At 45.8% G+C, this 16,430-nt stretch overlaps 1 protein-coding gene across 6 annotated transcripts in view; it reads left to right on the forward strand.

Annotated features, from left to right (window-relative positions):
* COL26A1 (collagen type XXVI alpha 1 chain) overlaps nucleotides 1-16,430 on the forward strand; it is a 160,933-nt gene that overhangs the window by 132,384 nt on the left and 12,119 nt on the right. For all 6 annotated transcript variants that reach the window (XM_065853206.2, XM_065853208.2, XM_065853207.2 and 3 more), the window contains 6 exons: nucleotides 2,007-2,051; nucleotides 5,120-5,236; nucleotides 6,384-6,536; nucleotides 11,844-11,936; nucleotides 13,331-13,392; nucleotides 15,693-15,755. In XM_065853206.2, the coding sequence (XP_065709278.1) occupies nucleotides 2,007-2,051; nucleotides 5,120-5,236; nucleotides 6,384-6,536; nucleotides 11,844-11,936; nucleotides 13,331-13,392; nucleotides 15,693-15,755 (533 nt within the window). The remainder of the gene's footprint in view (nucleotides 1-2,006; nucleotides 2,052-5,119; nucleotides 5,237-6,383; nucleotides 6,537-11,843; nucleotides 11,937-13,330; nucleotides 13,393-15,692; nucleotides 15,756-16,430) is intronic.

Consider the following 16,430-nt stretch of genomic DNA (forward strand, 5'->3'; position numbering starts at 1 on the left):
TGCATTATATTTTTTAAATTTGCCATAAACACAATGGTCTGTTTTATGATCCCTCTTGTGGCATGAAAAAAAAATACACTTATAAGAAAATCTCCCTGTGAGCCCACTTGGCTAGACAGATCCCCACGCATTGAATTTCCTTGACCTTCTCATTTCGAGACCCCCACTCGCTGCTTCCAAAGCCCTGCCTGGCAGCCGCTTTGCATGCTCCCAGAGCAGTTCTTTAGTTCTCTGTCCTTCATAGTGCCTACTTTGCTTTTTTCTCCTTTTTTTTTTGCTCTTTTTTCTTCCTTTTTTCATTTTTCGGTCCGAGCAGTTTCTTATGGCAGCCCTGCACGACTGCAGCAGACTTGGAGCAACCAACATAGACCAGATGTCGTTCGTGTTTATAATTTGACAGGATGCCACAACATGGAGGGAGGTTCACTAACAATATGTTCTGCAAAGTATTTTCAGAACCACAGCGGTGGCTGCCAGGAACTGAATTAAAGCCATTTCCCCCAGTGTCCATTATATGCTCATTCTGCCTTCTCCATGTCATTTTTTTTGCTGTCGCAATATCTCTGCACCTGCACTTCGTTGTGCTAAAGTCAATCCAGCAAAAGTACTGACACCTCTGTCCTTCCCACTCAAAGTCTTTTCCTCTCGGAGGCTCCATACACACAATAACCTCCTCTCGCTCAGCAAGGAGCAGCGAATGCTGCTCACCCAGGCTTCTGGCAGCGTTGCAAACCAGAACACATCTCCTGTAGCGCTTGCACCAGGCTGACTCCGTGGTCCAATGTCAGCACTCTCCACCCCAGCCACAAATCCACGAGGTAGCTCGTGGTCACCTCCAAAAAGCAGGTGATGATGCTGTCCGAGCTGTACGTGAGTGTCTTGTTAGCCAGGCTGTGAGCTGCATTGTGTGCTACCAGGTGTAGTCCTTGTTCACCATTATCCTTTATTTCTCTAGCCCTGATTTATTTAACCTAGTGTGCAATAACAACTGTAGCATAACGGGGAATTGGGAACACACTGGACTGTTTTGAGTCGGGACAATGTCTTCCAGCAATTAGAATGAATCAGTTAAGCTGCATATTGACAGGTGATTGCCTGCTGAAGCCTCTGCTCGAGCTCTGCAGGCTTCAAATTCTTGCTTTGCCAAGGAGCTGTGGGGATGTTTCACAGATCTGCATCCACATGTGGCTTCCTTCCCTCCCCACAGCAGTTTGTATCTGCAGTTCAGAGCCAGCCAAAACAATGTGCTGTGGATTTGGGTGAAATGTAGGGCATTTCACGGAACTGGTTTAGGATGGCAAGGGCTGCCCATTTTACACGATTTCAACACTGTCCTGGGACTTGTTGCTCGGAGCTGGCCCCAGGTTCACTTATGGAGATTGTGGACCTCAGGAGATCTTTCAGCAAGTGTGATATTAGAGTAGGTGAAGTCAAACCTGAGTGTCCCGTGTGATTTGGGGTTGTGGAAAGCTAAGCCTTTGTCCTTGCCATCTCCTTCCCTGAGTTTTTTTTTGTGAAATATTGCCTGCTTTGCCCTGCTTCTAGTATTTCAGCTAAAGCAAACCCAAATCCTAGCTCGCATGCCACCGAGTTTCTCAGCCAGCTGGACTAAGGGCAGAACGTTGCTGTGTAACACAGAGATGGTTGGTATGGACCAGGTGCTTTGGATGAGGGGGGTGTTTCTGGGTGACCTTACAGCTCTGGGTTGACTGATGCCTCTCCAGGCCGGGGTCCAGGAAAACTTGCTACTGTTTATTAGGGTAGTTCTTTCTCCTGTGAGTGACAGGGCTGAGAAGAGACAATTATTTAAAAGCAATCAGGGCTGTTGAGACAGCTGTACCGCTGCCCTTTCTGATCAGCTTGTTAATCAACAGGATACATTTTACTGAGTATTAAGAAAATATATATTCTCTGGCTGAGCCAGTTGGCAGCAAGAGACCTAATTTTTCATATCTGTGGTTTTGTTTTGCTTTGTATTTTCTTTTAACCTTGACCTTCTTAACTAGAACCTAAAGGACACCGAGGTGCAGAGGAGCAGCTAATACCACAGGGTAAGTCAACGGTTTCTGCTCTTTCCTCTTCCAAAACACAGAATATTTCTATACCCAGTCCTGTATGTGATATGTCCCAAAAAGCAGGAAGGTCCTGAGGCCAGGAGTCCTCAGTGATTCAGAGCCTCACAGATACTGAGACGCTGCGTTTCAGCTTTTGGGTTTATCTGATGGTGGGCTGCTCTGGTTAGAGAGGTGAAATACCAGCTTTACCATCTTCGAGCATTCAGTTCCCCCAGCACACACGGGCTGGAAAGCGCTGCTCGATGGAGGGGCGGTTTGCTGGAGGACACGTGGCTGGGGCGAGCAGGGCACGTGCTGAGTGATGGGGAAAAAACACCATTACTGTGGTATTGGCATTGCCTGGCAGGGGCACCGGGAGCTGCTGCCGATCGTCAGGGCGTCGTGGTGCTGAGCTCCATACAGAGAGTAAGAGAAAATCTGCGGGAAGGAAAGGGCACACATGGTGTGTTGCAGGTTGATGGCAAGGCCAGAAAGAAAATCCAGGTCTCTGCACATCTGATTTGGTCTCCAGCAGTAGAATACTCACCCTCTGCTTTTTTTTCTCTTCCCTGTGGCCTTTTGTTTTATATTTTTGGAGTACAAACACTCGCCATGGGCTTCAGCTCTCCGAAAGCAATGCCGCTGTGGCAGAGCTGATTTATGCCGGCTGAAGATTTGGCCTATTCATTTCCCTCCCCTCTTTTCCCTGAATCCTTCCCTCTTTCCTCTCCCTTTTGCGCTTGTCTCTTTCCTGCTGGTAACACCATTTGTCACCAGTGTGAGCATTTGCCTGACACATTACTCAGCGCTGCTCCTCCTGGTTTGTCCTTTAGCGCTTTCTCCCTTCGGGGAAGGAAGTGCCAGTTCCTGTAAAGCTCCGCGGAGCAGCGTGATTGAGGACGCTGGCAGCAAGTGATTGCTCTTGGTCTGCAGAACTTCTCAGGATTGAGTTATAGAGGTTGAACTGAAGGACTGAGGTTGATTTACACCAGCGAGGAAACGTTTTGACCCACACTCAGCAGCGCGGTGTGTTGCGCTTGCAAAACAGTGTTTCTGCTGTTCTTCCCTCTGTGCTGGAAAGAATTTGCTGCAATAAAGTTTAATGTGTGTTAGGGGGTTTTTCGTAGGGGGGAAAAGCTGTTTGCAGTGCTGTGAACAAATGCTCTTGCTCTCTTAAATGAGCTCCTGATCACCTGCCTGAGCTTGCCAAGCACAGCGTCCACTGTCAGGTGAGATTTTAGCCCAAATCTATTAACGGAGCCCCTCTGTTCACAGAAAGGTCTCCAGTTCATGTCCTGTGGGTAAGCAAATTGATCCAAATTAAAACCTTACCTTAATTCCTTGTTCAATACTCAAATTAAATCAGACCTTTATAGATGACTGAATAAAACATAAGTACAGACACACACACCTATACAAAGCCTTTGAAAAAAATCTCACTTCTGCCCAGTTCCACCATGGGTTAGAGATGGATAGATTTGATTTTTGAAAGAAAAAGTAATTTGAACGTCTCCCCAGAATGACAAAAAAGGAAGAGATGGAGTCTTTCAAGGGGTCTAATATTGAGGGATTATTCCTTTATTCTGAGAAATGCAGAGTTTGGATTAATGTCTATGGAGAGGACATGGCTTTATGCCCCAGGTGGGTTGTCCCATACCCAGGCTGTGAACAGGATCCAAATGTGGAAGCTGAAAATCTTCTGAGCTGCGTTTTTTATTATGTAACCTTGTTCCTTTAGGTACCGGCTGTGAAGGTGCTAGTTGGCCAGTTTATTTCCTTTTTCCTTTCTCTCCCTTCTGTTCCCATCCATTCCTCTCCATCCTCTACATGCAGCAGATTCTCCCCGCACCACTCTCGGGGGGTCCAGTACCTTTTCTGATACCAGGGAAGGGGAAGGACACTGCTTAAAAGATCATCAAAACTTAACTCACACTCTGCTGGTTTGCGGTCATAAGCAATATACAGGCTAAAACTCGAAATCTGGGTGTACTTTGGACTCAGACAAATCTTCCTCTGGCTTTGTACTTTGCACCTGCCACCACTTTCAAATATTCAAAGCCCTTTGGTAGCCCAGAAACCAGGAACCTCTTAGTCTCCTGGCTCTGACAGCTAATATCTTTATTGTAACCATTAACCACTTAAACCGAGCAGTCAGACTAACTCACCCACCTCTCAAAGGTATTAAAAGCTGTACTGATGTTTGTGCAGTATTTAAGTGTATCTTTCCAAAGCAGCTACTATAGTGAGCCAAAGATGCACAGTGCTTTTATGAAAACACTGTAGGATTGCCAGGTGGTGTTGATATTTTGACAGTCTAAAGGAAACAACATTGAGATTTGATTTAGTGTCACTGTTGGATGACCAACACTACCTGCACCTTTCGGAGCCTCACAGGGGGTCTGAGTGGTCTTGCCAAAGAACACCCCGTTGGGCTGTAGTTGTGTTACTGGTATTTCCAGATGGGCTTGCTCAGCACCCTGTTCATGGATATAAATTAGTAACACCTAGTTACTTCAGAAGTGTAGGTGCACTAATTTCAGTTTGGGGTGAAAAAATGCTTGTGCACAACACGGTACACTCGTTAGATGAATGAAAACAGGGAAACATCTTTGATGCAGAATCTCTGGGTGGTCTGTATAGATCAGCCAGAGCAAGTGGAAGAAGGGGTTTGATTTGCAGATATAGTTTGTGTATTTTGATGCATTGGGACTACCATGGAGCTACAGGTGTGTCTGGATAAGGTAGCAAAGGAATGGACCAGCTGGACCTTGCCAGAGCCATTCAGGCCTTGGGATGGGGACAGTGTGGGCTCAGTTTGGCTTTGACCAGCACACCCCAGCTGCAGGTGCACATCCTGCTGATGTTTGTGCATGGGGACATGCTTATTTCTTTAAAGACTGGAGGAAGAAGAGGAGCAGCAAGGTCCAGCCTGGTTCTTCTGCCCCGGATGGCTCTTGCTACCAGTTCTACCTCATCTGTGCATTTCTCCCCCCCTGCATCTCTCAGTCCCTCTGGCCTCAGCAGTGTTCTGACCTCCAACTAATTCCCTTTTTGAATGTTTTCAGGGCTGCCGGGACAGGTGGGTCCTCCAGGCCCGGTTGGACCAACTGGTCTTCCAGGTCCACCAGGGCCAAAAGGAGAGAAGGGACAACCTGGTGAGAGGGGCCCGGCAGGGCCACCAGGTAAGTCCTGGAGGGCAGCGCTACCACGGCGGGAAATATTTTACTTTCTACAAGTTATGTGTGACAACAGATGATAAAAGCCCCGGACAAACATGCTGAGCATCCTCGGTTGGTATCGAATCCCTTCCTGTGAGTGCCCTGGGCACTGAAACGAGCAGCAGCTCTGGGAGCGGGCAGCCAGCTGCACGAGCAGCGACCGTCCCTGGGGTTTCCTGTGGAGCTGCAGAGCCCGTCCAGAAAGCTGCAGAGCAGGATCGTGTTTCCCCGTCCTGCTCAGGAGCTGTAAAAAACAGTGTCTGATCTGTCAGCCTTCGGATAAGAGCGTTCCCTGTTTAACCCTCTCCCTGTGTGCCTGTTTTATCTCCCTTTTTTACTCCACCCTTTGTGTCAAGCTGTCAGATGCCAGGATGTCAAACTAATGATGCTTTTGTATGTTAAGAAAAAAGGTTACGAGCCATTCTTTCAGAGTACACTCCATTCCTGAGCTAGGAGACTTTCTTCATCTCCAAAATGTTCCTAAATCTTTTGATGAAGGCGATACTACACAATAGGTGCCAGACCCGAGGCTCTGTGCTTTGTATGTGTCTAAAAGGCTGTGCCTTGTAAAACTGAGCTCAGGAAAGATTTCAAACTTGGAGCGTGCCTTAAATGTGAGAGCAGCCCTCAATGCTTTTTGGCAATTTCTGGCAACCTGTCAATGGCTAAAGTCTGGCCAAGGATGTGTCTGCCTTTTGGTTTCTTGGTTTGCAATGGGAGCCTTCCAGCCCCGCAGGAAGCGGAATCGATCTGCCCTGGGACTGACACGTTTCCGCTGTTCTTTCTGCAGTGTACAGGTGTACGTGGAGGGGAACGGCTTGATTTTCATGCCTTGCTGCCTGTAGTTTCTTGTTCAGCCTTAGGGAGGGGGGAGAGTTTACTCTTTGAGGAGTTAAGCTTTGCAACACCTTCAAGCCAAGTAAGGCTGCCTGCTTTGCCAAGGAAGATGCTAAAGGCAAATAATGGAAAACTGGGAAGTTGTTCTTATTTCCCCTCCACCCTAATTCCCACAATTACAGTTCAGGACAGAAGTCCTTTGTCCTCTTACTGCCGTAGTGTCCATTAGCACGTCTTCAAATGCACTAACAAATCCTCTCCTGCCTCCACACAGGGCTGTTGGGACCCCAAGGGCCAAGAGGACTTCCAGGAGAAACTGGGATCCCCGGTCCCCCAGGTCCTCCAGGGCCACCAGCCACCCCAAGCCTCCCCCTCACCTTCCAACAAGGGGTTCTCTACTCACTCCAGCCCACAGCTGAGAAAGAAAGTAAGTTTCCTCCTCTGTTCCTGTTTAGTTTTGGATTTTTCTGGTACATCAGCAGCAGGCTTGGAGCAACTCAGCTCTTCCTGCACCTCTCTGCCAGGCTCTGCCTTCCTGGGGATCATGGAGATGATCTGCTTCATTGTGTATGTCTCTTGGAAGTTCCTGCTCAAGATTAAACACGTGAGACTTAGAACCTAGAGGTTCAACCAAAATGAGAAACTAAGTCACTGTTTTTCTAAAACTACCAGTGAGAAGAGGGTTTGGATGATTTATGGTTGTTCCCTGTGCCTGGTTTTCTGAGTTCATCAAAGCTTTGAGGAGGCAGCTTGGTGTCCTTTAAGCTTGTGTCACGAGTAGCTGCTGTGAAGAGTGTTTCTGGTGAAACAACAGAGCTCAGGTAGCAGCACATGAGAGACAAGTGGGCAGAGAAATAAAACGCTCTGGCCAATTCGGCGCTGGTGCAATGAAACTGCACTGATGAGAGACCTCTTGGTGCCGCTGTTGTGGTGTTACAGAGCTCAGGGTTACTCGGAAATGAGTTCTAAAGGTTTGCAACTCTGAAATTATATAACAGAATAGGGACATCTGTTAAATGCGTTGTTTTTCCTGCTCCCACAGACATGTCTTCCACCTGCATTTCTGGTGCTCTGACATTATCCCACATCCACGCAACACACAGAGTTACAGACTCCAAAGCCCAGACCAAGACTCTGATTTATCCCTTCCCTATAAGTGGAGGGTCAGGATTTCTTTGAGCTTATGGTGATTTAAAATATATATTTATTTGATTTCTGCTGTGCGTGGCAAGAAAAGGCTTTCTAGGAAAGGCACATAATACACTTTTATCTGAGTGTTCTCAGGTCTGAGCTTGATTCTTCTGGTCCAGTCTTGTGTAGTTGGCGTCTATTAATGATAAAGCAGAGCTCAGCTGTACCGACACTTGGCTTGTGAACTCCCAGAGCCCCAGGTCTCTTGTCTCCACTCCCCAGACTTCAGGGGTGCCTCTTTCCCAGCTCTTCTGCTCACGTCCAGCTCCAGAGCTCCGCTGTATTAGTTACAGCCAGCGATTAGTACGTCTCCCTGTGTCTGACGGGTTTCTAGGGCTCTCCTTTCCCTTCCGCCCACTCCGCTCTCCAGACTCCTTTTCCCAAAAGTGAACAGATGTATTTTTAATTTGGGAAGAATTTTAACAGCTTGATTTCATATTCAGTTACTTAGAGCGTATGGGTAAGATGGAATTAATTGTGGTTCAATACTAAGATTTTCACAAAATGTAGCTTGAGCTGCTGCATTCCCGAGCCTTATAACAAGAAAGTTTTGCATTACAGTCACCTCGGTGCCTTACAGGATCACGCCACATGGTGCCGTTCTGCATTCAGCCTTTTATTCTAACAGATCCTTAAGGATGGTTTGGGTGCTGCTGCTGCCCCCTCCCTCCAACCACCCTTTAAATTAAACTCTTTCTTGCAGAGAGTGGCTAAATTAAAAAGTGTATAAAGGCACTGATAACATGGACTTTCCAGCTGATGTGTGAGGAGGATGAGCTCTGTGTTGTCCCCAGATGGGAAAAGGGCACATGAGTGGATCAATGTCTGTATTAACTGGGCCAACACTGGGCAGCAACAGGCTCCCACAGGGACTTGAGGACGTGGGTAAATGGTGACTGTCACATCCCTGTACTTCTCCTCCGTATCTCTGGTGGATTTCTTGGTTTGCAGAAGGAGTAGCCCAAAATTTTATGACAATTTTTCTTGTTTATTTTTTCTTTAATACAAGTCTCACTGCAAGTGTAACTTATCTCTGCAGTCATGATAAAATTACGGTAATATCAAGACCATTCTCTTACAAAACTTGCCATTTTGCTTATGTGTTGGCTGATTTTGCCTCCCACAGGTTGGTGGAAAGCTGATCCTCTACAACCAATAAAACATAGCCTTGTAAATTCTGGGTAGATTTTATTTAATTTTTTTTTGTATTTATTTTGAATGGAGCACATCTGAAAACTATAAACACAAGATTCCAGCTGCTGACAGCAGAGGGAAGCATATTCCTGCTAATGGGCACATGCACCCACAGAGATGTGAGAAAGCTGTATCGGATTATTATAGTACAGTGTTTGGTTCCGCCTGAACACGGTTAATGCATGTGCCTTCATTAATCGCAGCAAGTTCCTGTTGGCAATGTTTATCAGCAGGCAGAAGCCAAAAATGGGGAGACAAATATTTTCTCACAGTTTCACTGTGCCGTGGTGAAGAAATTGGTCCCAGTTGTCTCCAACCAGATCAGGTAGCAGAAAGAAATTAAGACAGGATTACTTCATTTCCATCCTGTCTCTACAAATCAAGCCTATAATGGGGGAATTTATCCCTTAGAAACATTAGACGGAGGCCAGAAGCTAAACTGCCATACCCCACTGCTGAGGCTGCAGCTCCCAGCATCGCTTGCTTTCCCTGCCGCTTCCCAATGAGCGGATCAGGTACGTGCTCTGGAGTCCGCTCAGTGCTCTTTCTCCTGCTAAGACAATTCTTAAGGAAAAGAGAAAAAAAACCAGCAATTTTCACTCTGTTGAGAGCTGTGTTTTCTTACATCTCAAAGATTTCAGTTTGCAAAGGACATGAGACAACATTAACCAATTTTGCAGGGAGAGCAAGGGGAAACTGAGGCACAGCGGGCTTGCCTGCGTGCCCAGCACGTCGCTGGTGAAAAAGAGTGGAGAGCAGAGATTTGTGAAGTGACTCCCTGTGCCTGCTGCCACACATAGGCTTCCTGGGGAGGGGACAACACAGCAGAGGAAGGGAACAGCATTTGATTTAGAAAACCGTACAGATTACGTTCAAAGCTGTTGATGCCCATGCCAGTCTGGCTGGGCCAGTTTCACTGCCTCGTTCAGGGCATTTCTGTCCTGTTTCGGGTTTCCCCTTTGTAGGATCTTTGTGCTCTCTTCCAGAGAATGTAAGTGCTCGTATCTGCCCAGGTCAGACTGGTTGCACTCTTCTTCTCTTGGCCAGGAGTTGGAAAACTCCCAGAGCAAATTGTTGTCTGCTTTCTTTGGTATATCCAGAAGCACTGAAAATCTAGCCCTTGAGCCCAGCAAATCCTGAATCAGTGCAGGAGGTGGCTGAGAAGGGAAGATTGTGCTACCATTTGTTGCTATTCTGTAGCTGCTCTAACACCCTCCAGCTGTAGTGAGCCCTGAATATCCCCCTGTTGCTAAGGAGAAGGGGGTTTAAAAGAAGATCCCAGTTCTTTTTGCTACTTTATGGGAATATGGAGAGAGTTCCTGGCCAGGCAGCTGAGGAGCCGCTCCAGATGTCCTGCTCGTCCACACTCGGGGCTGCAGGGTCAGACCTGAGCTGCTGAGCTCAAGGGCTGCTGAGCAGAGCTCTGTGCCACAATTATGGAACCACCTTTCATCAATAACTTTGAATCAAATGTCCGGACAGGTGTATTTGTGGGAGTAACTCTGTCATCATAATAATGCAACATTTAGCTGGAATGTTTTGTAACCCAGATCTTTATCCCTGGCTTACCTCCAGCAGTAATTAAATCCTGGTTGTTTGCAGCACATCCTCTCCCCCTCTCAGTGGATGTGCATTTGATTTTGTTGACCGCTTGTTCTTTAAAAACAAAAGGCTCTGCAATTGTTAATGCCTTCACTGCTATTTGATGCTCATTTCCCAATTTCATCTTGCTCCCAAGCCGTAATGGATTTTGACGTGGTCAAATAAAACTCACATTAATTGGATTACACACTTCACTTGGGTACCTTTCCTTCTGAACATGAAAACAGTCTCCGTTGTTTTGTTTCAGAGCTGTAAAGAAGGGAAGATGGATGGAGTTAGAAACAATACCCCAAAAAAATACCTGTTTGCATTCAGGTTTTTGGTTCTCTGAGGATCTGGATTAGATCTTGTGCTGTTCTGCTGCCAGGAGGGCATTGCAGAGATGCACTGTCGTCCTTGGCAGTTGAAGAGGTTTCACAGTTTTCCCTAGGAACTGCTTTCAAACAACTACCTGGAAAGTCGTCTTTATCACTGCCAACAGTCCAGAGGTTGAGGCGGCTTCATAATGTGTCTGTTGACATTTCTGGAGATTTCACTTTATGTCCTTTGGGCTGGACTCTGCAGAGTAAGCAAACATCCTTCTGGCCTTCCTGGTGTCCCTTGATATTTGCAGTAATATAGCAGTGAGACATTTGCCGTCTCTTACACCTGCAAAGGGTTCTCCTGAATTTTACTGTGGTGAGTTAGGAAACATGAGTAAGTTTGAGGTCATGGGCAGAAGGAGATGGACATTATTTCTGCATGGTGGCCTCCAGCTATGGAAAATGTGGACTTTTCAGAGGGTTTGCCATCACAGTGACCAGGAGTCAACATCTTTATCCAGTTCAAATTCAACAGGAAATATGCTGTTGGTCCTGTAGCACTGCTCAGGGCAGTAGATTGCAAATCTTAACAGCATCTGGACATGGGGGTTCCCTTCCTTGCTTTGTGACCTTGGTCTCTTGGTCAGTTGTGGAACTTTGTCCCCTAGGTTTCCACACCTGTCAGACAGTGTTGTGGGGTGCTCAGATGAAAGATGCTGCCACACAGGTACCACCCCAGGCTACCAGTATGCTACAGTACAGGTCCATAGGGAAAGGGGTTGTTGACTGTGGTTTGGGAACTGCAAAAAATAATAATGCTTGCTTTTTTCTATCTAGTTCTGTTTTTTCTAGTCGGTCACCAGCTGAAGTGGTAAGCCTCATGGTTCGAGGGAAAATGGGGGCACCTACAGGCTGCTGATTTTTATTCCCAACAGAAGAGGACTGAGAAAGATGTGCAAAAGCACAAAATTCCTCCAGTTCCTCCTGATGCCTTTTTCCTCCCTGCTCTGCTTCCATTTCCATCCGTTTCCCAGAACTTAATGGACCTGCCCAAGGTGGCCAGAACACCTAAAATAATCCTAAATGATGGAAGTGTCTTGGGGATGGTGAATTTTGGGTCAGTTATTGCTGTAGAGTACAGAGCTACTCTTAACTGCTTGGGTATTCGAAGAGAGGAGTATATAGGTGTGCAAGAACGCAATTGTTTTGACAGAAAGGATGACTTTTCTGAGGTTGTCAGAGGAGGGATGAGCAGCTCTGCAGGTCTGGGGGATGCAGCCTGTGTCCTTACAGAGCAAAGGGAGATCGCTCCAAGATCTGAAATTTTGCATCCTGAGCACTGTGTGCCCTTGGCCAGCAAAAGGCACTGAAGGGTTTTGGAGAGAAGTCCTGGCACTGGGCAGCCGTTGCTGCAGGGACACTGACTGCTCTGCTCTGTCACACAGATGGAGAACCCCAGCTGGCCTCCACCGTCATAGACACCATCATGGCTGGGCTGCCAGGACCTCGGGGAGCCCCGGGACCCGTTGGGCCACCAGGTAATAAACTCAGTGGAGCTGCAAACCTGTAATGATGGGGAAGATGAGCAAAAGAAACTCCCAATGGAGACTGGAGTCTGTGGGATGCCTGCAGGGAAAGCAGGGGGTCCTCAAGGGAAGGTGGGTCCAGGAATGGAAAGGGTGGCAAGACGTAACCAGGTTTCTTACCTGTTGATAGTGGCAGATCGTTTTACCTTTGGCAGGACATATCTTGAGAAGGGTGTAATTAAAAACTATTTTTAAGAATGGGTTGTCCAGTGAAGTTGTTTGGGAGAGTGCTGTCACTGTGGAGCTCCACTGAGCAGGATCTGGCCACCTGCTCTGTGATGTGTCTGCAGACTTCGGAGCTGGTTTGAGCTATTCCAGATTTTCACCAGTATGCCTGAAATCAGAATCTGGGATGAAAATTCAGTGGTAATTCTTCTTTTTCTCTGTGCTGGTGGGTGGCTTAAATTATAGTATTCCTGCAAACATCAGCACTTCTCTGTATGATGGATATTTAGAAGTGAACTCCCATTAGTTGCAGAAAGGGCTTTCCTTTCATTATGAGGGCCTTTCATACACCCTTCAATCTCTTTATTCTCTGACTTAAGTATTTGTGTGGTGTGTTAATGATTGAGGCTGATTCAGCTGCACTTTGTGTATAAGGCCCACATTGTTGCATCTCAAGGGTTGTGGCAACTAAAGCAGAGAGGAGTATTGCTAAGTTCAGACTAAGCAAATATTCTGTCTCACATTTGCAGGTATAGTTTAACAGCTACTGTTATGATAGAATTGTTTTTCCAAAAGGAATGAATCTGTTAAGTGACTGTGTAAAAGAAGTTGACCTGTTTACACAGTGTTTAACTTGTCCCGGAAGCAGGCGCTTCTGTGGTACAGACTTAAAAATGATTTATTGCTACTGGAGCGAGCAAAGAACAGGAGACTTTGCTTTCCACAGTCTCACACTGGCTGCATCCAAATGCCATCTCCTTCATGTCCATCATCAGTTTTCTGACAACACGAGGCAGACCGTAGGCCTGTGGACTTTCGGAAACAGCAACTAATCTCACTCTGATGTAGCTGTTTCCTGGATCTAGCTGGAGCTTTCTCAAAAGCAGTCATTTTAAACAAATGCAGCATGTTACTGACATCCTTCCTGCTTATTTTCACCTTTTTTTCCTCGCAGAGCCCTAGCATCTTTCCTAAGGCATAGGGATATATTATACCAGGATGTGGGTGTCAAGTAATCCAGTATGTGATGAAGCATTTATGCTGCAGTCCTGCGATCAATGAACAGCTCTTACCTATTGAGAGATTAAGCAGAACAATGAAAGGAAGTACAGATGTTTGGAATTTAGGGTCTTTCCTTCTAAATCTCCTTAAAATTGTCTCAAATGATGATTCCCCCCCAGGGCCACCAGGTGCATCAGGACCCAGAGGGCCACCAGGACCCATTGGAGCCCCTGGATCACAGGTAAGGCGCTTTGGGGCAGGGCCAGGGCTTGGGTGCACAACATCTTCTCTTTGCACAAGAGGGAGAGGACTTTATACGTCTTGGATCTGATGTTTTGTTCCCCATGAAATCCCATGATTTTAATAGCTTCTTTTCGTTCTGAGTTGCATTAAGAGGTTGGAATGGTTGTGCTTTCTGGATTTTCCTTGATCATAACAACACATCTTGCTGTTGCTGTGTCGAAACATTTCACTTTTGGCCTGAGTTGATGCAAAGGATCTGACATGGGCTTTACTAACAGTGATAGAAAAATACCGTGTTTCCTGAAGAGCACATAAAAAGATCAAAAATGCATCAACGGGAATTCCCCAATTCACCAAAGTGAGTTTGTTAAGCCTGCTTGTTCAGAAATAGCACTTTCTATTCAAGAAAAATATCACAAATTCCCATCAGTTTGATTATGTATCAATGCAAAAGTTGTGGAGGGGGGGAGATAATGGACTGTGATAAACTCACTCAAATGAATTTATGGTAGAAGAAAGGCAAAGTACTCACACAGATGGAAAAAGCTGGTTAGATGGAAAGAAGCGAAGTAATGATGAATAATGAACTACTGCCAAACTACTCAAAATTGTGGTTGGCTGATACAAAGGGTCTCCAGTTTTGGGATGAGTATTACTTAATGTGGAGGTAAACCAGTAACATCAGATATTTCAGAGGAATCTAACATGACTAAAGAGATAAAAGCGACTGAAGAGCACAGAGAGAGAAAGGTTAAGTAGTTTAGCAGAGGGATGTAACTTAGAACCCGATAGGAGGTTTGGAATTGCTAGGCATTAGAGAAAGGAGATTTTTGCTATGTGTTTATTAATCACTTTGAAGAAGCAATGGACAGCTGGTTAGTGAAAGTTTGCCAGTGTAGCAGAATAATTTCAATTAGTGAATGCTCTGGAGAACGATGAGGAATACCAGATAGATATGAACACAGTGGGAAATCTGGCAGCAAAATGGCAGATGCAGTTTAACATGATTAAATATAAGGTAATTCACAATTCATAAGTAGGTTCTGTAGTAGAGTCTGGCTTTTTCACATGCAGCACACGTTATAAATCTTTTATTGTTTACAACAGATTTGTGGAATTCAGTGTTCTTGAATGTCATTGTTGAGAGCTGTCAAGAGCGAAGGATGCTTATGGACACTTAAGCTTTGTTCATGCTGCCTGTTGGACTTAGGGCCAAGTCTAGTTTGTTCCCCACCTCATCTGACAGCCCTAGTAACCTCCTAGACTAGGCCTGAGTTTCTGAATCTTTTGTGGGCGCAGAGGAGATGTAGCTGAACTGGAGGCCAGGTCATTGTGTACCTTGGTGCTGAGCTGGGGGGGCTGCAGGCAGGGAGCAGCATGTTAATGGTGAGCATCACTGCCTCCCAGCTGGAACTGGGAGAGTTTTCCACCTTTAGACCCTTTGAAAACTTCTATCCAGTCGTGTTGGGCCACTTAACTAGATGTTGAGGCTCCTCACAGCCGTGCCTAGAAAGCCCAAGTCTCTGGGTGCTGAGAGGTGGGGGTTTCTGGGCAGGTTGGAGCAGTGGCCTCATTTGTTGCAGCCTCCAAGGCGATGTGCAAGTCGCTTGATGTGGAAAAAAGTGTCTTGCACGTGGTCGTGGGGAGCTGACATGGCACATATAAACAAACAATATTGTTCTCTCCCTGTCTCTGGTTTATATTATAGCTGCAGCTTCACTGGGTGGATAAGTTAGGAATTTGGATTGATTTCTGCAAAGCTGTTCAATTAGTACAAATCTGAAGACTACGTCCTTCTTATCCGTTGGTGACTGTTTTATAGATTTATTCAACCCAGGGAGCAAAATTATTAGTAGAGATTGGGCTTAATTTGAAAATTGTTTATTAGGGTGAGTGAATAGCTTCAAAATAATTTCCACTGCACAATCCAATTAATTTTCAGGTATGTATGCTTACTCCTGCCACCCACTGAGGGCAATTATGAAGAGGGGGAAAGCAGTGGGGATTTTTAAGCTAACCATACTATCTGTGTATTAATTTATTCTTGGTAACTGAGAAAAAGAACTATCCTCTCATACTGGTCCCTTAAATATGTTAGAGCAGAAACTATAGGGCTCGGGATGTTTGCAAACAGAGTTTCCATTGTTGTTGCTTGAGGGTAAAAGAGAATCCAGCCCAATTGCTTAATGGGTGTACGAGGTTTTCAGGAGCTAAGGATCATTGGGAATTGTATTCACTTCACCTACACAAAGGAGGCACAGTGGAAATTAATTCTTTCTTGTTCTGCATCTTTTCTAGGGCCTACCGGGCTCTCCAGGACAACCGGGGCCAAAAGGCTCCAAAGGAGACCGAGGAGAGCAAGTAAGGTTTTACACACACGGAGAGATTCCCAGGGTGATGTCTCAGAAATTCCATACAGCATAGGTCTTTCCAGTTCTGTGGGACTACAACCATTAATAATTTTGAATGTAGAGTTTCTAGGTCTTTTGCAAGAACCAAGATGAGGGTTTGCTGTAAAGGGTTGAATTGCTTGCAAAGTCTGGTGTTCCCTAAAGAGATTCAGGTAGCAAATATGTGGTATACAAAGGCTGGTGGAGAACAACTTTCTTGCACCAACCAAAGCTCTTTAGCTGGAGTACTTTGAGTGGTCTCACTGAGCTCTTCCTTCTTTGGTAATAAAGCAGTAAAAGCTCATCAGGCTTTTCCTGAACCAAACCTGTTCCCCAGGTCAAAAGATCATCTTAATATATTTTGAAAATTGAAATCGTGTTCGTAATATGTTTATATGAAATCATGTTCTTAATTCGTTTATGTGCTATACCTCAGTCCTTGATTGGGTTGTCAAGTGCTAATAACTAAGCATAGAAAGAAGTGCTGTTTGAATGTTACTTCCAAGCTGATGAAGTTTAGGAAATACCAGAGAAAAATCAAACAAGGACATAAATCTGTCAGATTCCCAGTCCAGCATCCAAGCACTGGGAGGGGCTTCAAAGTGGCATTCGGGCCTTCAGCTGCTTCTGTTCAGCACACTCCCCA

Source organism: Patagioenas fasciata, chromosome 19 (assembly GCF_037038585.1).
Source record: "Patagioenas fasciata isolate bPatFas1 chromosome 19, bPatFas1.hap1, whole genome shotgun sequence".
Taxonomy (NCBI): domain Eukaryota; kingdom Metazoa; phylum Chordata; class Aves; order Columbiformes; family Columbidae; genus Patagioenas; species Patagioenas fasciata.